The sequence below is a fragment of the Symphodus melops genome, assembly GCF_947650265.1.
Source record: "Symphodus melops genome assembly, chromosome: 2".
NCBI lineage: Eukaryota > Metazoa > Chordata > Actinopteri > Labriformes > Labridae > Symphodus > Symphodus melops.
In genome coordinates, this window is record NC_136692.1 from 31,291,245 (window position 1) to 31,313,478 (window position 22,234).

Sequence of the window (22,234 nt, forward strand, 5' to 3'; positions counted from 1 at the left end):
TCGTCTAAATGACTCTGCATCACGCCGCGTGCTTCTGTCTCAGCTTTTTATCAGGAGGTTAACAGAGGACCCAGACCAGTACGGTCCTCAGGGGCCTGATGAGCAGCGACCCATAATATGAGCGGAGGAAACCCCCTTAAGAGGGCCCCGCCTGGTACGAGTCCCTCTTGGCCTCCAACGGACTCTAGAATCACCAACAGATCCAGCAGAACACGGTGAGACGCTGCGGGGGACTACCCGGTCTAAGGTAGTCTACACCTGGTGTACTGGCCCAGGTGAGGCGGAGAACCGTGACCCTGATGGCAGTATTCTGTCAGATTATGATTCAGGGGGTCAAACAGGAAGTGATCATTAAAACAGTTAAAGACCGCAGTAACTTCCTGTGTGACGCTGGTCTGAGGGTCAGCGGTCTCTCTGACTGTAGGGACGTGGGTTGGGAACTTAAGGGTCAAGTCCTGCTGTCCACCAAAGTCTGGAAGTTGGTATGCTTACTGGAGAGGTGTCAGGTCAATTCCTGAGCACTGCCGAGGCGTCTTTGAGCAAGGCACCAAACCCTCACCAGCTCACGCGCTCCTTCATGAGAAGACATCTCCACGAGCGCACGTCCATCGGATGTGTGCGAGAGGCTTCACGTTTGTCTCCCAGGAGACTACAGTTTACAAAATAAAATAAAACTTTACTAATAAAATTAAATATGTTTAAAAATATGAGTTAAACTAACGAGATTAAGATACGTGTAGTTTATATTTAGAACAGAGTTTAAATCTGCAGTTTTAAAAAGATTTTCAGAAAGTTTTTGGCTGAATTTAACGTTTTATTCTGAAACTTTCTGTGACGAACTTCCGCTAGCTCGTCGTCAGTCGTCACGTGAGCGGAAGTAGTAAACGAAGCGGTTGAGTGTGAGCAGTTTTAAAACAAACCTGAGTGTGTTCAGCTGTTTATCATGTAACTTTATTTATGACTTTTAATGAAGAAAATAAAAACACGAAGAGGCGGGAAACTGTTAGCTTCACGAGCTAACCGGCTAACTGAAGATCTCATTTCCGGTTTCCTGTTAAGGTTAAAACATTCCTAGACTGCATCATGGACGACTCGGACCAGGACTTCACAGATCTCTGCTCCAAGCTGCTGAAAAGAGTCCGTAAGAAACCAGGAGAGTCCAGACTTGTGAGGAGAGATGAGACCTGCAGGAGGACTAACAGGAGACACAGAGACACCGGGTCCAGGGAAGACACGGGTTCCAGCTGTGACACCAGGTCCAGGTGTGCAGGGACGCAGCCGGCGTCTATAAGTGAAGGAGGAGAGCAGCCTGTCATCAGTGGAGAAGGAGGCGGAGAACCGGGAGGAGGTGCAGGAGGCGGAGAACCAGGAGGAGGTGCAGGAGGCGGAGAACCAGGAGGAGGTGGAGAACCAGGAGGAGGTGCAGGAGGCGGAGAACCAGGATTAGGTGCAGGAGGCGGAGAACCAGGAGGAGGTGCAGGAGGTGGAGAACCAGGAGGAGGTGCAGGAGGCGGAGAACCAGGAGGAGGTGCAGGAGGCGGAGAACCAGGAGGAGGTGCAGGAGGCGGAGAACCAGGAGGAGGTGCAGGAGGCGGAGAACCGGGAGGAGGTGCAGGGGTTCTGTGTGTGTCTGCAGGTCAAAGTGATGAGAGGAGGTGGCTGGCTAAAGAGAAAGTCCTGGTCAGGATGGAACAGTTCAAGAGAGCAGAACCTCGGAGGATGGAGCCTCATAAGAACCACTGTGATCTTCCTCCTCGAGGTGAGACCAGCTGATTCTCCTCTCACGCTCTGAGGGGGCGGGGCATAAGAGCGCTCAGTGATAACCTGCGTCCTTCGTTTCAGTCGTCTCCCCTTCGGACGGGGACGAAGCTCTGGCTCTGCGCCTGCAGCAGGAGCTGGACCAGGAGGCGGCAGAGTCTCAGACTGTGGACCTGGAGGAGGGAGGACTGTTCTTCTGTCAGATCTGCCACAGAGACCTGAGTCACCTGACCCCCGAGGGCCGCACGCAGCACCTCAACAGGTCTGGATCTGGAAGGGTTTGGGTTTTTTACTGGTTCTGATCGTGAAGCATGAACATGATCTGTCTCTGCAGGTGTTTGGATCAGACTGAGCCGGCTCCTCCTCCTCCTGGTGTCTCAGACTGTCCCATCTGTGGTAAGAAGTTCAAGTCCCAGAAGAGTCGCTCCGCCCACCTGAAGCGCTGCTCCGTGGATTTGGGCGTGTCCTCGTCTGTGCTGCTGCAGGCTGTGCAGAGACAAGCTGAGGAGAACCAGACCGTCCCCGATGCTGACACACTGTGAGTCCGCCTCAAATCTTTATCGCATTCAGCAGCTTTAGGTCAGTGACCTCACCGGTACCAGGACCGGGCCGGCGTGAACGTCTGCTTTGTGTTTCACCTCAGCGCACAAACCGGAGGAACCAAAAGAAAAGGTTGGTCCAAGCCGGGTCTCCCAGCCAGGAAGAAGTCCAGGAAGAAGACCGACCCCCTGGATGAGGACACCATGATGGCCCTGGCTCTGTCGTCCTCCCTGCTGGATCAGGACAGGGAGTCAGAGAGACCGTTACAAGCAGAGGCCGCTCCAGAGCCCGCCTCCCTGACTTCAGGGCTGAAGTGGAGAACAGACTCAGGTACCCGAGCTCTGTGCTGCACCGTGACGGTTCTGTTCCTTTATGACCCGTTAACAAATGTTTGATGGTACAGGTTCAGAGAGGGTCCGATCACTGATCAGAACCGTTGCTCTCCCCTCCCCCTCTTCCCAGAACCAAAAGGTTCCGGGACAGATCTACCAGGGTACACATGTAGTTCTGGGGGAGAGATCCACCCCTAAAGAAGAGCCTGCTCTGGGTTCTGTACTCTGAAGGTCCATGGAGAGAGCATGCAGCCTCTGTAGAGCTGAAGGTCTCTGATTGGTCAGTCACAGCGTGTTAGATCAGTTTTTATTTGAAACAAAGTTTGACTGTTATAAAAAGGTTCAAACATGATTATAGACTTTAACAACAAACAAACTAAAAATAAATAGTTTGACTTTAAGTGTATTTTACATTATTCACTAATTCATCGAGATGAAACTACTTAGTTTGACTTCCATAGAAATAATCTACATTTCTGTTTGTGTAGAATAATGACTGACTTCTATACTTTTTATTTATTCTATTGTTCGAGCTTTGCTGACTGAAAATCTTTTCAGAAATATAAGTATAATATAAAATGGTCTTCTGTTTTCACAGTTAAAAGAAATCCGATGTTCTATAGTTTAAATGTCATAATCACAAAGAATACTTCACCACCATATGAACTTGGACACATTCACTGCAAAGGTAGATTTATCCTCCTTAAAGGTGAGTCTGCTGAGGTGTCCAGTGTTTACACTTTGATTTAAGTCAAACTGTTAAAATGACACTCAACGACACTTAGTTCTTAGAAGAGAAGTCCCTGAACCTTTAGTTCTTAGAAGAGAAGTCCCTGAACCTTTAGTTCTTAGAAGAGAAGTCCCTGAACCTTTAGTTCTTTGAAGAGAAGTCCCTGAACCTTTAGTTCTTAGAAGAGAAGTCCCTGAACCTTTAGTTCCTGAAGAGAAGTCCCTGAACCTTTAGTTCTATGAAGAGAAGTCTCTGAACCTTTAATTCTTTGAAGAGAAGTCCCTGAACCTTTAGTTACTGAAGAGAAGTCCCTGAATCTTTAGTTCCTGAAGAGAAGTCTCTGAACCTTTAGTTCTTTGAAGAGAAGTCCCTGAACCTTTAGTTCTTTGAAGAGAAGTCCCTGAACCTTTAGTTCTTTGAAGAGAAGTCCCTGAACCTTTAGTTCTTTGAAGAGAAGTCCCTGAACCTTTAGATCCTGAAGAGAAGTCCCTGAACCTTTAGATCCCGAAGAGAAGTCCCTGAACCTTTAGTTCCTGAAGAGAAGTCCCTGAACCTTTAGTTCTCAGAAGAGAAGTCTCTGAACCTTTAGTTCTTAGAAGAGAAGTCCCTGAACCTTTAGTTCCTGAAGAGAAGTCCCTGAACCTTTAGTTCTTAGAAGAGAAGTCCCTGAACCTTTAGTTCCTGAAGAGAAGTCCCTGAACCTTTAGTTCTTTGAAGAGAAGTCCCTGAACCTTTAGTTCCTGAAGAGAAGTCCCTGAACCTTTAGTTCCTGAAGAGAAGTCCCTGAACCTTTAGTTCTTTGAAGAGAAGTCCCTGAACCTTTAGTTCCTAAAGAGAAGTCCCTGAACCTTTAGTTCTTAGAAGAGAAGTCCCTGAACCTTTAGTTCTTAGAAGAGAAGTCCCTGAACCTTTAGTTCTATGAAGAGAAGTCCCTGAACCTTTAGTTCTTAGAAGAGAAGTCCCTGAACCTTTAGTTCTATGAAGAGAAGTCCCTGAACCTTTAGTTCTATGAAGAGAAGTCTCTGAACCTTTAATTCTTTGAAGAGAAGTCCCTGAACCTTTAGTTACTGAAGAGAAGTCCCTGAATCTTTAGTTCCTGAAGAGAAGTCTCTGAACCTTTAGTTCTTTTTTTTCTCAAGAATATTTTTATTGAGTTTTTTTACACATTTCCAGCAAGGGAGTACAGGTATTCAGAGGTAGACATCGGGTGTGTGCAAACTGTAAATCAGCGGAAATAAACAGGTACACTTTATCATTTGTACTATACATATAGGTACCAACGTACAGAGGATCCACATAATTCGCATCACACATCTACAGTTACTGGTCACTTCCTGTACCCACACAAATCCTCAATCGGTAGAATCAAGGCGTAAACAGTTTTGAAAAAGAGCAATGAAAGACAAAACAAGACAAACCCCCCCCCCCCCAAAAAAAAAAAAAAAAAAAAAAAAAAAACAGAACGAAAACAAAAATAAAATAAAAAGAAACCGCACACTGTCTCTTGCCTGGAGCGAGTCAGAAAGTTAGAAAGTTACAGAGCTGGAAGCCAGGTTATTGGAAAGCTAAAAAGGTAAACAAGTCTGCTTTTATTGTAAGATAACCAAGATCTGGGACAATTAGGTTTACTGATGGTTCCTAAGGTATTCCAGAAAAGGCCCCCACAGCTTTTCAAACCTAATAGTTGAGTTGCAGACTGAATAGCGAATCTTTTCAAGCTTTAGACAGGCCATAAGGTCTCTAAGCCACTGGGCGTGGGTGGGCGGAGCAGCATCCCTCCACTTCAGTAAAATGGCCCGCCTGGCCAAAAGTGACGCAAATGAGATTGTGCGGCGCTTACTGGGAGTGAGATGGTTGTCGTCTCCTGTGGTGCCAAAAATAGCCACCAGAGGATTAGGTTCCAAATTCAGACGAAGGACTGAAGACAATGTTTGAAAGACTTCTCTCCAGTATTTTTCCAGACTGGGACACGACCAGAACATGTGGATAAGAGAAGCCTCAGCAGTCCTACACTTATCACAACAGGGATCAACATCTGGATAGAAGCAGGATAATTTAGCCTTTGATATGTGGGCCCTATGCACTACTTTGAACTGTAGCAGGCTATGACGAGCACAGAGGGAGGTTGAATTGACCAGTTTAAAAATTGAACTCCAAGTGTCATCCGAAATAGACAGGTTTAGATCCCGTTCCCAGGAAGATTTGATTTTGTCAAGGGGGGCCTGTTTAATAGCTGCCAGTCTGTCATATATTATCGATATTAGCCCTTTTCGTGAGGGATGCAGGTTGAGGAGAGCATCAACAACATGCGTGTCAGGTGTCTCAGGGAAGTTTGGTAATTGACTACGGAGGAAGTGACGAAGTTGCAGGTATCTAAAGAAGTGAGTGCTCGGTAGGCTAAATTTCTTAGAGAGTTGCTCAAATGAAGCAAAACTGTTTTCTATGAAGAGGTCCTTAAAACGTTTAATGCCCCGTCTGTGCCACTCGTGAAACGCAGGATCAAGTAGAGAAGGTTGGAAAAGATGGTTGGACCAGACGGGGCTCGAGAGAGAGAAGTCATTAAAACCAAAGTATCTCCTGAACTGGACCCACACTCTTATGGAGTGCCAGACCACTGGGTTGTCCAGTGGTTTACTCGAAGAGAGAGGAAGAGAAGATCCAAGCAGAGCTAGGATGGAAATGTTTTTGCCCGATTTCAGCTCCGTAGCCACCCCCAGTGGGCAACGAGGTTGGTAATGAAAGTAAGACCAGGCAGTAAGACAGCGTATATTCGCTGCCCAATAATAAAAGCGAAAATTAGGCAGACCCAGGCCTCCGTCGTATTTTGATTTTTGGAGATGAACTTTACCTAGTCGAGGTCTCTTGCCCTTCCATATATAGGATGTTATAAGTGAGTCCAATGAGTCAAAAAAGGATTTAGGGATAAACGTTGGTATGGTTTGAAAGAAATAAAGGAACTTTGGGAGAATAGTCATTTTGATAGAGTTAATTCGGCCCACTAGGGTTGTGGAGAGAGGCGACCACCTTGTAAGGTGTTGTTTCACATGATCCAACAGGCTGAGGAAGTTTTCCCTAAAGAGAGACTTGTGTTTCTTCGTGACTGTAATGCCAAGGTAGGTAAATTGATTTTCCACTATTCTGAATGGGAAGTTTGTATAGTCTAGTGCTAATGCAGCTTCATTTATAGGGAAAAGTTCACTTTTGTGCAGGTTCAACTTATATCCAGAGATTTGACCAAACTGCTTGAGTAGTGACATTATAGGTGGCAAAGAGGTGTCAAGATTTTCTATAAAGAGCAAAAGGTCATCTGCGTAAAGAGACACTTTGTGTTCGACCCCCGATCTCCCAATCCCAGAGAATGCCTTGCAACTACGGAGTGCGACTGCTAACGGCTCTATGGCCAGGTCAAAGAGTAGTGGGCTCAGAGGGCACCCTTGACGTGTGCCCCGTTCAAGAATGAAAGGTTCTGATAGTTGAGAGTTGGTGCGGATCGAAGCCGAAGGGCAGCGGTATAATAGCTTTATCCACGTAATAAAGGTTGGGCCAAAACCAAATTTCTCTAAGGCTTTAAACAGATACCTCCATTCGACCCGGTCGAAAGCCTTCTCTGCGTCTAGAGAAAGAACACACTCGGAGAGTGAGCCTGAAGGCGAGTACAGAATATTGAATAGACGACGCGTGTTAAAGAAGGAGTGACGGTGCCGAACAAAGCCAGTTTGATCCTCTGATACAATTAATGGGAGAGTGGACTCCAATCTGCGTGCCAGAACTTTGGCCAAAATTTTGACATCCACATTCAACAGGGAAATTGGTCTGTAGGAGGAACACTCATCAGGATCTTTACCTTTCTTTAAGATAACAGTGATACAGGCTTCGTTGAATGATGCTGGAAGGTTACCTTGCTTAAACGAATCCGAGAGCAGTGAGCATAATCTAGGGGAAAGCAACGCAGAGAATGTTTTAAAAAATTCTACAGGAAACCCGTCTGGACCAGGGGATTTACCCGATTGCAGTGAAGAAATTGCTGCAGCTACTTCCTCTTTGGATATAGGCTCGTCCAGTTTACTTTTGTTGTCAGGGGGAACCACCGGAATGTTTAAACGGTGTAGAAAATGTTCCATCTGAAAAACTTCCTCGGGGAGTTCAGAAGTATAAAGGCGAGAGTAGAAGTTTCTGAATGTGTCATTAATCTTAGAATGATCAAATGTAATATTGCCATCGTCCATTTTAATTTTTGTGATGAGCTGTTTAGCTTTAAACCCTTTTAGCTGATTGGAAAGCATTTTGCCAGTTTTGTCGCTATGGATGTAAAATTGAGTTTTACTCTTTAGAAGTTGCCATTCAATATGATGGGTCGAGAGGAGATCAAATTTGGTTTGGAGCTCCACACGCTTTTTAAACAGATTGGAGCTACTGTTTTGAGAATATTGCAAATCAGTTTCCTTTATCTGATTGGCGAGATCTTGTCGCTCCCTGTTAGCCTTCCTTTTCATATTCACTGTGTATGAGATAATTTGTCCTCTGAGGTACGCTTTAAGTGCATCCCAAACAACCAGACTGGAAGTTTCAGGCGTTGTGTTCATATTGAAGAAAAAGGTTATCTGATTCTCCATAAATTTAACAAAATCAGCATCAGACAGTAGGGTCGAGTTAAAACGCCAGTGTCTCCTTGTTCGAGGTAGGTCAGGTAGAGATAGAGACATTGTGACAGGGGCGTGGTCTGATATCACTATGCTCTGATAGTCACAGGAACCTACAGATGGGAGCAATTGGTTATCAATTAAAAAATAATCAATTCTCGAAAACGTATGGTGTACCTGAGAGAAGAAGGAGTATTCTCTTTTGTGTGGATTGAGGGCACGCCATACGTCAGAAATTCCGTACTTGGATAGAAAGTTCTGAATGAAAGAGGCTGATCTGCTCATTGTGCCAGGGTTGGAAGAGGAGCGATCCAACACAGGGTCTAACCAGCAGTTAAAATCTCCGCCCATTATAAGTGCATGCGAGGTCAGATCCGGTAAGGAAGAGAAAAAACGTTCAAGGAAACCTGCGTCATCCACATTGGGGGCATATACATTGGCCAGTACTACTGGCATGTTATATAGCTTCCCTGAGACAATGACATAACGACCATTTGTATCCGATAACACACTGTTGTGCACGAAGGGAACATCTTGGTTGATGAGAATAGAGACTCCCCTGGCTTTAGCCGGAAAGGTAGAGTGGAAATGCTGCCCCGCCCACCGCAACATGAGGCGCAGGTTATCTGAGCTACGGATGTGTGTTTCTTGCAAAAAAGTAATTGCTGATTTGAATTGTTTTATGTGTGAGAGCACTTTCCTCCTTTTAACAGGATGATTTAGGCCCTTGACATTCCAGCTCGTTAAATTCAAAGGATTAGCCATTCTCCATAATCATAAGGGTAGGTTTGTCAGGTAAAGTTTTACAGAGACTCCAGGTGTCGGTTTCAAAATAAAAGCAAAAAGCATCTGATATAGAGGTCTGTGTGCAATTAGGGTATGTACATAACATCAAGAGCTTAAAACCAAAAGACAAAACACCTCCCACCCCCCCTCCCCACAACTGGACAGCTGCCAGAGAACATGGCAGCAGGCTCCTAAGAACAATCATTATTCACCAAAGAACACTCTTCCTACACCTCTAAACTCCATCTTCAGCTCCATTACTGTTTGGATACAAAACTACACACTCCTAAAATGAAACGTTCAACCTCGACAGAAACACAACCATGTAAGGCAAAAGAAAAGAACAGTTTCGTATCGTTCCCATTTATTTTCACGGGCAACTCGACAGAACAAAACAACACATCCGTATATGTACTGTAATCTAGCAAACGAAAGAATGAGCCCGGCGTAAATAGTGGCTGGACTAGGGTCTGGTATACTCACATAGATGTTGTACAGGTGGGTGTTTGAGCCCCATAAACAACAACGAAAGTCAGTAGGTCCTCCTCTTCAAGGTAAAAACAAACAAGGGGCTTTAAAAGCAACAATACTGGGACCAAAAGAAACTCCACACACCGGCAGACATCAAACAGTCATTCATGGTGATGAAGATGCAGCAGGCAGTCCACTGATGTACCTTCGTGCTTCATCAGCTGAGCGCAGCCACTTTCTGTCACCACTGGGAAGTGTTATACGGAGCCGGGCGGGATACAGTAGAGAGGGTTTTAGCCCTCGGCTGTATAGCTCCGATAAGACGTCTTTATACTCAGCACGCTGGCTCACAACTTCGGGGCTGTAATCCTCAACGATGCGGATCTGCTGGCCGTGGTAGTCGAGTTTCCCTCTCCGCCGGGATTCCCGAACCAAGAGGTCTTTGATCTGGTAGCGATGCAGGCGCAGAATAACCGGGCGCGGTCTCTGTCCCGGGGCCGGTTTGGCAGCAAGCGAGCGATGGGCTCGGTCTATCTCCGGTGGTGAAGGCAGCGTCTCCTTGCCGAAAACCTCACAGAGCAGGCTAGAAAAAAACTCGGTGGGGCGACCACTTTCGGTGGATTCGGCCAGGCCCAGAATACGTAGGTTTTGCCGCCGGCTCCGGCCCTCCAGGTCGATAACTTTGGCCATTAGTTTGGAATTAGTTTCGCCGAGCCCGGCACACACGTTTTCAAGCTCACTGACACGCTGACCCAGATCATCCGAAGCGAGTTCTAGCGAGGCCAGGCGCTGTCCATGATCCTCGACTGCGGATTGAACTTGCTCAAATTTAGTTTCAAGCGCACTGAAAGAGGACTTGAAGTCACCCGCGAGCGCCACGCGGTGCTGCTCCAGCAGTGCAGAGATAGCATCCATGGTTAAGCTAGCCGCTGAATCGTCCTTTTTCCCAGCCTTACTACTCTTTGTGGACATGTTGATGTCGTGACTGAGGAATAAAGTTAAAAGTACGAAATATGTAGCACTATGGTTGCGAAATGAAGGGAGAAGGAGTGAAAAGTACTAAAGTAGTCAGGAGCTCTCCGTCTTTGCTTCTACCCCATGCCACAGCCGACCGGAAGTCCCGAACCTTTAGTTCTTTGAAGAGAAGTCCCTGAACCTTTAGTTCTTTGAAGAGAAGTCCCTGAACCTTTAGTTCCTGAAGAGAAGTCCCTGAACCTTTAGTTCTTAGAAGAGAAGTCTCTGAACCTTTAGTTCTTAGAAGAGAAGTCCCTGAACCTTTAGTTCCTGAAGAGAAGTCCCTGAACCTTTAGTTCTTTGAAGAGAAGTCCCTGAACCTTTAGTTCTTAGAAGAGAAGTCCCTGAACCTTTAGTTCTATGAAGAGAAGTCCCTGAACCTTTAGTTCTATGAAGAGAAGTCCCTGAACCTTTAGTTCCCGAAGAGAAGTCCCTGAACCTTTAGTTCTTTGAAGAGAAGTCCCTGAACCTTTAGTTCCTGAAGAGAAGTCCCTGAACCTTTAGTTCTTGAAGAGAAGTCTCTGAACCTTTAGTTCGTTGAAGAGAAGTCCCTGAACCTTTAGTTCTTTGAAGAGAAGTCCCTGAACCTTTAGTTCTTTGAAGAGAAGTCCCTGAACCTTTAGTTCTTTGAAGAGAAGTCCCTGAACCTTTAGATCCTGAAGAGAAGTCCCTGAACCTTTAGTTCTTTGAAGAGAAGTCCCTGAACCTTTAGTTCTTTGAAGAGAAGTCCCTGAACCTTTAGATCCTGAAGAGAAGTCCCTGAACCTTTAGTTCTATGAAGAGAAGTCTCTGAACCTTTAGATCCTGAAGAGAAGTCCCTGAACCTTTAGTTCTATGAAGAGAAGTCTCTGAACCTTTAGATCCTGAAGAGAAGTCCCTGAACCTTTAGTTCTTTGAAGAGATGTCCCTGAACCTTTAGATCCTGAAGAGAAGTCCCTGAACCTTTTAGTTCTATGAAGAGATGTCCCTGAACCTTTAGTTCTTAGAAGAGAAGTCCCTGAACCTTTAGTTCTTTGAAGAGAAGTCCCTGAACCTTTAGTTCTTTGAAGAGAAGTCCCTGAACCTTTAGATCCTGAAGAGAAGTCCCTGAACCTTTAGTTCCTGAAGAGAAGTCCCTGAACCTTTAGTTCCTGAAGAGAAGTCCCTGAACCTTTAGTTCTTAGAAGAGAAGTCCCTGAACCTTTAGTTCCTAAAGAGAAGTCCCTGAACCTTTAGTTCCTAAAGAGAAGTCCCTGAACCTTTAGTTCCTGAAGAGAAGTCCCTGAACCTTTAGTTCTTCGAAGAGAAGTCCCTGAACCTTTAGTTCCTAAAGAGAAGTCCCTGAACCTTTAGTTCCTAAAGAGAAGTCCCTGAACCTTTAGTTCCTGAAGAGAAGTCCCTGAACCTTTAGTTCTTAGAAGAGAAGTCCCTGAACCTTTAGTTCCTAAAGAGAAGTCCCTGAACCTTTAGATCCTGAAGAGAAGTCCCTGAACCTTTTAGTTCTATGAAGAGAAGTCCCTGAACCTTTAGTTCTTAGAAGAGAAGTCCCTGAACCTTTAGTTCTTTGAAGAGAAGTCCCTGAACCTTTAGTTCTTTGAAGAGAAGTCCCTGAACCTTTAGATCCTGAAGAGAAGTCCCTGAACCTTTAGTTCCTGAAGAGAAGTCCCTGAACCTTTAGTTCTTTGAAGAGAAGTCCCTGAACCTTTAGATCCTGAAGAGAAGTCCCTGAACCTTTAGTTCCTGAAGAGAAGTCCCTGAACCTTTAGTTCCTGAAGAGAAGTCCCTGAACCTTTAGTTCTTAGAAGAGAAGTCCCTGAACCTTTAGTTCCTAAAGAGAAGTCCCTGAACCTTTAGTTCCTGAAGAGAAGTCCCTGAACCTTTAGTTCTTCGAAGAGAAGTCCCTGAACCTTTAGTTCCTAAAGAGAAGTCCCTGAACCTTTAGTTCCTGAAGAGAAGTCCCTGAACCTTTAGTTCTTAGAAGAGAAGTCCCTGAACCTTTAGTTCCTAAAGAGAAGTCCCTGAACCTTTAGATCCTGAAGAGAAGTCCCTGAACCTTTTAGTTCTATGAAGAGAAGTCCCTGAACCTTTAATTCTTAGAAGAGAAGTCCCTGAACCTTTAGTTCTTTGAAGAGAAGTCCCTGAACCTTTAGTTCTTTGAAGAGAAGTCCCTGAACCTTTAGATCCTGAAGAGAAGTCCCTGAACCTTTAGTTCCTGAAGAGAAGTCCCTGAACCTTTAGTTCCTGAAGAGAAGTCCCTGAACCTTTAGTTCCTGAAGAGAAGTCCCTGAACCTTTAATTCTTAGAAGAGAAGTCCCTGAACCTTTAGTTCCTAAAGAGAAGTCCCTGAACCTTTAGTTCCTGAAGAGAAGTCCCTGAACCTTTAGTTCTTCGAAGAGAAGTCCCTGAACCTTTAGTTCCTAAAGAGAAGTCCCTGAACCTTTAGTTCCTGAAGAGAAGTCCCTGAACATTTAGTTCTTAGAAGAGAAGTCCCTGAACCTTTAGTTCCTAAAGAGAAGTCCCTGAACCTTTAGTTCCTGAAGAGAAGTCCCTGAACCTTTAGTTCTTAGAAGAGAAGTCTCTGAACCTTTAGTTCCTAAAGAGAAGTCCCTGAACCTTTAGTTCCTGAAGAGAAGTCCCTGAACCTTTAGTTCCTGAAGAGAAGTCCCTGAACCTTTAGTTCTTTGAAGAGAAGTCTCTGAACCTTTAGTTCTTAGAAGAGAAGTCCCTGAACCTTTAGTTCCTGAAGAGAAGTCCCTGAACCTTTAGTTCTTTGAAGAGAAGTCCCTGAACCTTTAGTTCCTGAAGAGAAGTCCCTGAACCTTTAGTTCTATGAAGAGAAGTCCCTGAACCTTTAGTTCTTTGAAGAGAAGTCCCTGAACCTTTAGTTCTTTGAAGAGAAGTCCCTGAACCTTTAGTTCTATGAAGAAAAGTCCCTGAACCTTTAGTTCCTGAAGAGAAGTCCCTGAACCTTTAGTTCTTAGAAGAGAAGTCCCTGAACCTTTAATTCTTAGAAGAGAAGTCCCTGAACCTTTAGTTCTTAGAAGAGAAGTCCCTGAACCTTTAGTTCTTAGAAGAGAAGTCCCTGAACCTTTAGTTCTTAGAAGAGAAGTCCCTGAACCTTTAGTTCTTAGAAGAGAAGTCTCTGAACCTTTAGTTCTTTGAAGAGAAGTCCCTGAACCTTTAGTTCTATGAAGAGAAGTCCCTGAACCTTTAGTTCTATGAAGAGAAGTCCCTGAACCTTTAGTTCTTAGAAGAGAAGTCCCTGAACCTTTAGTTCTTAGAAGAGAAGTCTCTGAACCTTTAGTTCTTTGAAGAGAAGTCCCTGAACCTTTAGTTCTATGAAGAGAAGTCCCTGAACCTTTAGTTCTATGAAGAGAAGTCCCTGAACCTTTAGTTCTTTGAAGAGAAGTCCCTGAACCTTTAGTTCTATGAAGAGAAGTCCCTGAACCTTTAGTTCTTTGAAGAGAAGTCCCTGAACCTTTAGTTCCTGAAGAGAAGTCCCTGAACCTTTAGTTCCTGAAGAGAAGTCCCTGAACCTTTAGTTCCTGAAGAGAAGTCCCTGAACCTTTAGTTCTTTGAAGAGAAGTCCCTGAACCTTTAGTTCTATGAAGAAAAGTCCCTGAACCTTTAGTTCTATGAAGAGAAGTCCCTGAACCTTTAGTTCTATGAAGAGAAGTCCCTGAACCTTTAGTTCTGGGGGTTGAAACAGGGTTTTAGATGTTTTCAGGGACTTTTAGACTGAAATTGTAAATGTTTAGTATTTTAGGGACAGACACAACATAATATCATTGTGTTGACCTGTCTGTCTCTCTCTCTGTCTCTCTCTGTCTCTCTCTCTGTCTCTGTCTCTCTCTCTGTCTCTCTCTCTGTCTCCCTCTGTCTCTCTCTGTCTCTCTCTCTGTCTCTCTGTCTCTCTCTCTGTCTCTCTCTCTCTGTCTCTCTGTCTCTCTCTCTGTCTCTCTCTCTCTCTGTCTCTCTCTCTGTCTCCCTCTGTCTCTCTCTGTCTCTCTCTCTGTCTCTCTGTCTCTCTCTCTGTCTCTCTCTCTCTGTCTCTCTGTCTCTCTCTCTGTCTCTCTCTCTCTCTGTCTCTCTCTCTGTCTCTCTCTCTGTCTCTCTCTCTCTCTCTCTCTCTCTGTCTCTCTCTCTCTCTCTCTGTCTCTCTCTCTCTCTGTCTCTCTCTCTGTCTCTCTCTCTCTGTCTCTCTCTCTGTCTCTCTCTCTGTCTCTCTGTCTCTCTCTGCAGGAAAGGGGCGTGGAAAGAGGAAAAAGGGCTCCGCCCCTCGCCCTCCTCTGCTCCTCCTTGTTCAGGGTGCTGACAGCGCTCTGACGAGGCTGCAGGAACGTGTTTCTGCTCTCCTGCTGCAGGGCCGGCCCCCCTCTCCACCCACCCCGACCCGCCGCCCCAGCAGTCTGCCCGGCTGGAGCGGTGCTGCCCCCCTCTGGCAGAAGAGCACACTGCAGGATGGAGGCTCTGCCTCTCTGTCTGACTTCTACACACCGGAGCTCAGAGAGTTCATCGCACCTCGGGAACCTACAGCGGTGAGCACAGACGAATTATCTTTATTTATCAATGTTCCTGTATGGAGAAGGAAGAGAACAGGTGCAGAACAGGACAGGGCCTTTAGGAGGACCAGAACAGGAACAGAACAGGACAGGAACAGGACAGGACAGGACAGGAACAGGAACAGAACAGGACAGGAACAGGACAGGAACAGGACAGGAACAGGAACAGGAACAGAACAGGACAGGAACAGGACAGGAACAGGAACAGGAACAGAACAGGACAGGAACAGGACAGGACAGGAACAGGAACAGAACAGGACAGGTACAGAACAGGACAGGGCCTTTAGGAGGACCAGAACAGGAACAGAACAGGACAGGAACAGGACAGGACAGGACAGGAACAGGAACAGAACAGGACAGGTACAGAACAGGACACGACAGGTACAGGAACAGAACAGGACAGGGCCTTTAGGAGGACCAGAACAGGAACAGAACTTTAGGAGGACCAGAGGAGCTTTATGAAACATTAAAGGTTGAGAATAATTCAAGTTGTTATTAACGACGCGCTGATGGTCGAGCTGCGAGGTCGCGCCCTCTCTCGCTCTGTTCCTCTCTTTCTCTCTCTCTCTCTCTGCATCAGATCTTCGATCAGTGTCTGAACATCCAATCACAGCAGAGTATTCTCTTCTCCTTCACGTACAGATTGATGCCGCCTCCTTCAACGCCATCAATAAGCCAGAGTCTCTGCTCAGCGCTGCGGCTGAAAGAACTCCTCTGACAGGAAGCAGGGCGTCCGTCCCTCCATCCTCGCCCTCCCCGCCCCCCTCCACCCCGGGGGGCAGCCAGGCGCTCAGAGACCTGGTGGATCTGGCTGAAGACGGCATGACCCTGACCCAGTGTGGCTCGGCGGCTTCAGGCTCTGACGGTCAGAAACTTTAAGAAGTCCTCGGTGACCCAGATCAGGGTTTTAGGGCTCTTTGAACATGAATGTGGTCCTAACCAGACCCGGGTCAGAACACGTGTCCTCATAGATTCAGAAGCTGCATGCCGGCGTGAATTTAAAAGTGTCAACAATGCTGACTCCAGTGGTCGCCATGTAAACGGCGTGCTGTGGTGATGGGTCCTCCCCATCACCACAGCACGCCGAGACTCCGCCCCTTAGCTTCCTGTGGTCGTAAAGGTCGAGGTGTGTCTTTGACCACGCCGTGCTGTCTCAGATTCCTCAGCTCAGATCCTGATTGTCTTCGCTTCCTCAGATAAGAGTGACGCTCGGATCACAAACCCGCGTCTGAGCGGCTTCGTGCTGGATGAGTGGGAGGAGCCGGCTGACCTCACAGAGGGAACACGCCGGCGCTCGAGGAGGAGCAGCGATGAGCCCGGATCAGATAAACAGCACTCAGTAAGAACTCTTTTAGTCTCTGAATCCTGTGTGGACTCGTCACCTCAGGGTGTCTCATCCTGCGTGCTGATTGGCCGTCAGGGTGTCTCATCCTGTGTGCTGATTGGCCCTCAGGGTGTCTCATCCTGCGTGCTGATTGGCCCTCTGGATGTCTCATCCTGCGTACTGATTGGCCCTCAGAGTGTCTCATCCTGCGTGCTGATTGGCCCTCAGGGTGTCTCATCCTGCGTGCTGATTGGCCCTCTGGATGTCTCATCCTGCGTGCTGATTGGCCCTCTGGATATCTCGTCCTGCGTGCTGATTGGCCCTCTGGATATCTCGTCCTGCGTGCTGATTGGCCCTCTGGATATCTCGTCCTGCGTGCTGATTGGCCCTCTGGGTGTCTCGTCCTGCGTGCTGATTGGTCTGTTCCTCCTGCAGGTCCCGTTCTCCAGACTGGCGTCCGACCTGAGCAGCATGGTGAACAACCCCCAGCTCAGCGACGTGCAGCTGCAGGTGGACAGTGGAGACGTGTTCTTTGCTCACTCCTTCATGGTGTACGCTCGCTGCCCCCTGCTGGCAGAAATGGTAATGCATGTCTCACTATGCTGAACTACAAATCATTAAACTTTAAAACATCAGTGATAAATCAGAATTAGGGAGAACTTTCAGAACAGATCAATCCACGGATATGTGCAGATCCAGCTGATCTGCACATAACGTTTGTAATCAAGATTGAGGCGAGGCGTTCTAACGGCGCCCTCTCTCGGTGGCTCCTCACAGGTCCATGAAAGCGGGTTTGGCGTGCAGGAAGAAGGCGTGGCTGCAGCTCAGAGGGTGCTGATCAGTGACGTCCCGGGACAGGCCGTGTTAGCTTTGCTGCGCTACCTGTACACAGCCCGCTGCAGCGTGCCAGCTCCTCTGAGGCCTCACGTACGAGAGCTGGCATCCAGGTGAGTCCTGCTCAGAGTCTGTCCTCTGGTCACATGTCTGTCCTCTGGTCTCGTGTCTGTCCTCTGGTCTCGTGTCTGTCCTCTGGTCACATGTCTGTCCTCTGGTCACATGTCTGTCCTCTGGTCACATGTCACGTGTCTGTCCTCTGGTCACATGTCTGTCATCTGGTCACATGTCTGTCCTCTGGTCACATGTCTGTCCTCTGGTCTCGTGTCTGTCCTCTGGTCACATGTCTGTCCTCTGGTCACATGTCTGTCCTCTGGTCTCGTGTCTGTCCTCTGGTCTCGTGTCTGTCCTCTGGTCACATGTCTGTCCTCTGGTCACATGTCTGTCCTCTGGTCACATGTCACGTGTCTGTCCTCTGGTCACATGTCACGTGTCTGTCCTCTGGTCACGTGTCTGTCCTCTGGTCACGTGTCTGTCCTCTGGTCACATGTCTGTCCTCTGGTCACGTGTCTGTCCTCTGGTCACGTGTCTGTCCTCTGGTCACATGTCTGTCCTCTGGTCACATGTAACATGTCTGTCCTCTGGTCACATGTAACATGTCTGTCCTCTGGTCACGTGTCTGTCCTCTGGTCACGTGTCTGTCCTCTGGTCACATGTCTGTCCTCTGGTCACGTGTCTGTCCTCTGGTCACATGTCTGTCCTCTGGTCACATGTCACGTGTCTGTCCTCTGGTCACATGTCTGTCCTCTGGTCACATGTCTGTCCTCTGGTCACGTGTCTGTCCTCTGGTCACATGTCTGTCCTCTGGTCACATGTAACATGTCTGTCCTCTGGTCACATGTCTGTCCTCTGGTCACATGTCTGTCCTCTGGTCACATGTCTCTGTTTGTGTTTGCAGGTTTGACCTGCAGGAGCTGCAGCAGCTTTGTGAGCTCCACAGAGACGATGAAGAGTTCATGAACCAGGAGGAGGACTTCAACACACACACGGAGGCGGCTCTGCTGGAGCTGCTCCGCTCCATGTGGAACCAGGAGGACGAGGACGAGGACAGAGACGGGGAGCGAAAGGACGTTTTGGAGAATGATCGTCAAACGGAGGATCTTGCTGCAGCTGAGATCCACGAGGAGAGAGTGAACGAGGAAGAGCTCGAGGAGATCTATGAGTTCGCCGCCACGCAGAGGAAGAGAGAGGGCGAGGAGGACGGCGTGGAGGAGGAAGAAGACAAAGTGTCCACAGAACCAAGAAGAAGCTCAGCAGACCTGAAGCAGAACTCTCAGCTGAATCCAGACCTGAGTCTGGATCGCAGCTACAGCCGCCTCTTCTCAGAGTCCTGGGGCGTCTACGAGGACGCAGATCCCCCGTCCTCCGCAATGTCCTCCAGGACACACGTCCCCCAACGCCACCAGTCCCCCCTCAAACCGTCTGGCAGAACTTTGCTCCAGTCTTCAGGGAGCGTAGCCCTGCCTGTCCTGGGTCAGTCTCCCGGTGTACTGCTGGACTCAGGAAGTCCAGCAGAACCAGGTCCTCTTTCTCCTCTCCTGGATCCGAACGAGCCTGAGCTCATACTTTTGTCCGACTCAGGCGAGGAAATGGATGAAGAAGTTCTTTGTTCCCGTAGTCCATCTCAGCGGTCTCCTGGTGCCGAGGAAGACCTGCAGAGCGCCCACACACAGATCAAACCTCCGCCAGTCTTTGAAGCCAGCCTGGAGAAGAAGAGCTCCCCACGGTCAGACTTTAGTCCGGATCATTCGAGTCGTTTAGTGGACGGTTCTCCTGAAGTCTCGTGGCTGATCCCGTCCACGCCGTTTCAGCGTGCACCAAGCTCCACGAGCAGCTCCACGCAGACCAGGAGCAGCATGTGCAGGACGCAGCTGTTCCCTAAAGCAGACTCTTCATCATCATCATCATCATCAGTGTTCTCTTCTCCTGCCCCGGTCGGCCCAGCAGGGGGCGCCGCTGTCCTGGTGAAGCAGGAGGAGGTTGAACCCTGCAGCTCAGAAACAGACAGAAGCTGTGATCTGGCTCACCTGCAGCCCCACAGCAGCACTCCTCTGCACACAGAGCTCCGCCCCCTCCCTCCTGCCACGCCCCCGCTCCTCAGCAGCCGTCTGCACACAGAGCTCCGCCCCCTCCCTCCTGCCACGCCCCCGCTCCTCAGCAGCCGTCTGCACACAGAGCTCCACCCCCTCCCTCCTGCCACGCCCCCGCTCCTCAGCAGCCGTCTGCAGCACAGGGCGACGAGCGAAGAGAGGCAGGCGGGGAGCTTCCACCTCTCCCCTCGGTCTGACCTTTCAGAGCCGCCTCCCTGTAGAGGTCACCAGAGGTCGTCTGGTCAGAGAGGACGCTCTGTGAGGTCAGAGAGTGACGGCACGCCAGAGTCTGAGCTGACAGGTCGAGGACACGACGGAGCTCAAGCGGAGGAGGCAAACTTCAGCTTCATGGACGACCCTCCCATCGCTTTCAACGACTCGTGGGGCCTCGACGCCGGCGCCAACCCGGGACGCTTCAGTCTGAGGCTGGAGGACAGCAGAGGATCCAGCCAGGAGGACCGGAGTGCAGGACCACCAAAAACGTCATCTTCATCAACCGACTGTCGACCTTCAGCGGCTGCTCTCGGTGCCCCGGCGCCAAAAATCCACAGCGGCGTGAGTACCTTTCCTGCATGCAGCGCATTGGAGCCGCCCTCAGCGGAGACCAACAGCCTCCTGGACTCTCAGATCTGGGACAGCTGGCAGGAGGACCAGAGGGACCGGGACCAGGACCAGGACCAGGACCAGGAGGCTCTCCCTCTGTCTCAGAGGCTGATCTCTAACGCTCGGCTCAAAACGCCAGGTACGCTCGCACGACGCCATCTTACATCCTGCAGCAACGCTGTGTGACCCCTGCTGTTTAAAACGTGTACTGCACCTTAACGCCATGTCACGTCTGCAGCTTCATTCCTTCCTGTTTTTAAACGCCGTCTCTGTGTCCGTGTCTCAGCGTCGCACCGTGCCAGGCGCCGCACCTTGGTCCCCGTCACGCCCATGCCGCACTACTCAGACATGGACACGCCGGACCTCAAGACCAAACTGAACAGGTGAGCGGGTCGTCCCCAGGTCCCCGTGTCCACATGGCGTTCTTTATTCTGAGCATTCCCAATGAGCAGAGCGCCTGGCGTCCACACACAGTACGAGGTCATACAGCGGCTGTTTGTGAGCGTTGTCATAGAGACGACGCCCACGTGCCCGATCAAACGCCAGGTCATCTCATTTCTCTCACTTTTTCCTCCGTGCAGGTTTGGCGTTCGACCTTTACCGAAGCGCCAGATGATCCTAAAACTGAAAGAGATCCACCAGTACACCCACCAGCTGGTCGACTCGGACTCCGATGGCGACGCCCCCCCAGCGGGCCGAGCAGCTGAGGCGACGCCCCCGACCAGCAGCAGACCGGCCTCCTGCGCCGTGAGGTTTAAAGAGCCCAGCGCGCCCGCCGGAACCTCCCCTTTGAAACGCGGCCAAGAGGAGGCGGAGCTACTGTGGACCTCGCAGGGCTCCAACGCCTCATCGACCGCCGAGGAGTCCGACAGGTAACATGTGTTACAATGATGTCATCGTTCGTGGTCGCCAGCTGTGGCCTTTAGTTCTCAACATCAGAGTTTGTTTGTGTTTATTTATGTTAGGAAACGCTGCTCTCTGATTGGTCACATTCAGAGACGACCAGAGAGGAAACGCTGCTCTCTGATTGGTCACATTCAGAGACGACCAGAAAGGAAACGCTGCTCTCTGATTGGTCACATTCAGAGACGACCAGAGAGGAAACGCTGCTCTCTGATTGGTCACATTCAGAGACGACCAGAAAGGAAACGCTGCTCTCTGATTGGTCACATTCAGAGACGACCAGAGAGGAAACGCTGCTCTCTGATTGGTCACATTCAGAGACGACCAGAGAGGAAACGCTGCTCTCTGATTGGTCACATTCAGAGACGACCAGAGAGGAAACGCTGCTCTCTGATTGGTCACATTCAGAGACGACCAGAGAGGAAACGCTGCTCTCTGATTGGTCACATTCAGAGACGACCAGAGAGGAAATGCTGCTCTCTTATTGGTCACATCGAGTTCAAAGCTCATTTCTGACCTGATGTTTTGATTAAGTTGGACGTTACGCTCCTCGAGTTAGGATGTACCTGCCGTCTCCATGGTAACCAAACTCCTGAGTTGTAGAATAACGAGCGTCAGCGTTTAGAAACAAACGGCGAGCTCACAGATTGATCTCTTCGTGTACATGTAACCTGAGAGGACCCACAACGTGTGACATCATCCATCCAGTGTTTAAATCTAACTCAGTTTGTGACATCACAAGTTGGACTCTGGTTAAATAAGCCCCTCCCCTCCCCTGGTAGCTCCTCCCATGGACTCCAGAGATAAACTTTTCTTGTCTCTACAGAAGAGTGACGTCGATTTGGACCAAAGCTCCTTTAAAGCTGCTCAAACAGAGCTGCAGGGGTTAGCTCCTCCCCTCTCACTGAGGAGGTTGCTGGTTTGAATCCTCATCTACATATCAGCTCTGTGATTGGCTGGTTGACTGTCTCTGTATGTCAGCTCTGTGATTGGCTGGTTGTCTGTCAGCTCTGTGATTGGCTGGTTGTCTGTCAGCTCTGTGATTGGCTGGTTGTCTGTCAGCTCTGTGATTGGCTGGTTGACTGTCAGCTCTGTGATTGGCTGGTTGTCTGTCAGCTCTGTGATTGGCTGGTTGTCTGTCAGCTCTGTGATTGGCTGGTTGACTGTCAGCTCTGTGATTGGTTGCCTGTCTCTGCTGAATGTAAGGTCATCTAAAGGTCATGACGTGGATCATGTTTGAACCCCTTTCCTCTCTCTCAGGTCAAACCCGGAGCTTTGCGTCTCCTCAGATGGCGAGTCAGACAGCGACGGCGGCGTCTCTGCCTCCCAGGTGGCGTGCCGCCTGCAGGATCGCCTCCAGGCGGTGCGCTCCTTCATCCTGTCTGATCCTGAGCTCTACTCTCAGATCCTCCAGTACCAACCGGTGGTCCTGTCCCAGCTCCAGACCCGACTCAAGGCCGCCGGGATCCGGCTGGGCGCCGCCAAGCTGGTGGACTACCTGGACTCTCAGTGCATCACCTTTACCACCGCCAAGCCGGGCCACTCGGCGCCGAGCCGCAGGAGGGTCAGGAAGACGAAGGCACCGCGTGGCGGTGCAGCAGGCAGGAA

The 22,234-nt window shown here is 49.0% G+C and overlaps 1 protein-coding gene across 1 annotated transcript; it reads left to right on the plus strand.

The window, feature by feature from the left end:
- Positions 1-786: 786 nt before the first annotated feature.
- slx4 (SLX4 structure-specific endonuclease subunit homolog) lies at positions 787-22,229 on the plus strand (the record flags this gene model as incomplete). Its single annotated transcript, XM_079338191.1, has 13 exons — positions 787-1,759; positions 1,843-2,020; positions 2,093-2,296; positions 2,402-2,628; positions 14,493-14,788; positions 15,455-15,677; positions 16,009-16,151; positions 16,572-16,718; positions 16,914-17,083; positions 17,929-19,862; positions 20,010-20,106; positions 20,305-20,595; positions 21,887-22,229. Coding segments are annotated over exons 1-13 (4,929 nt in total), but the record flags the coding sequence as incomplete, so codon positions are not given.
- Positions 22,230-22,234: the final 5 nt, after the last annotated feature.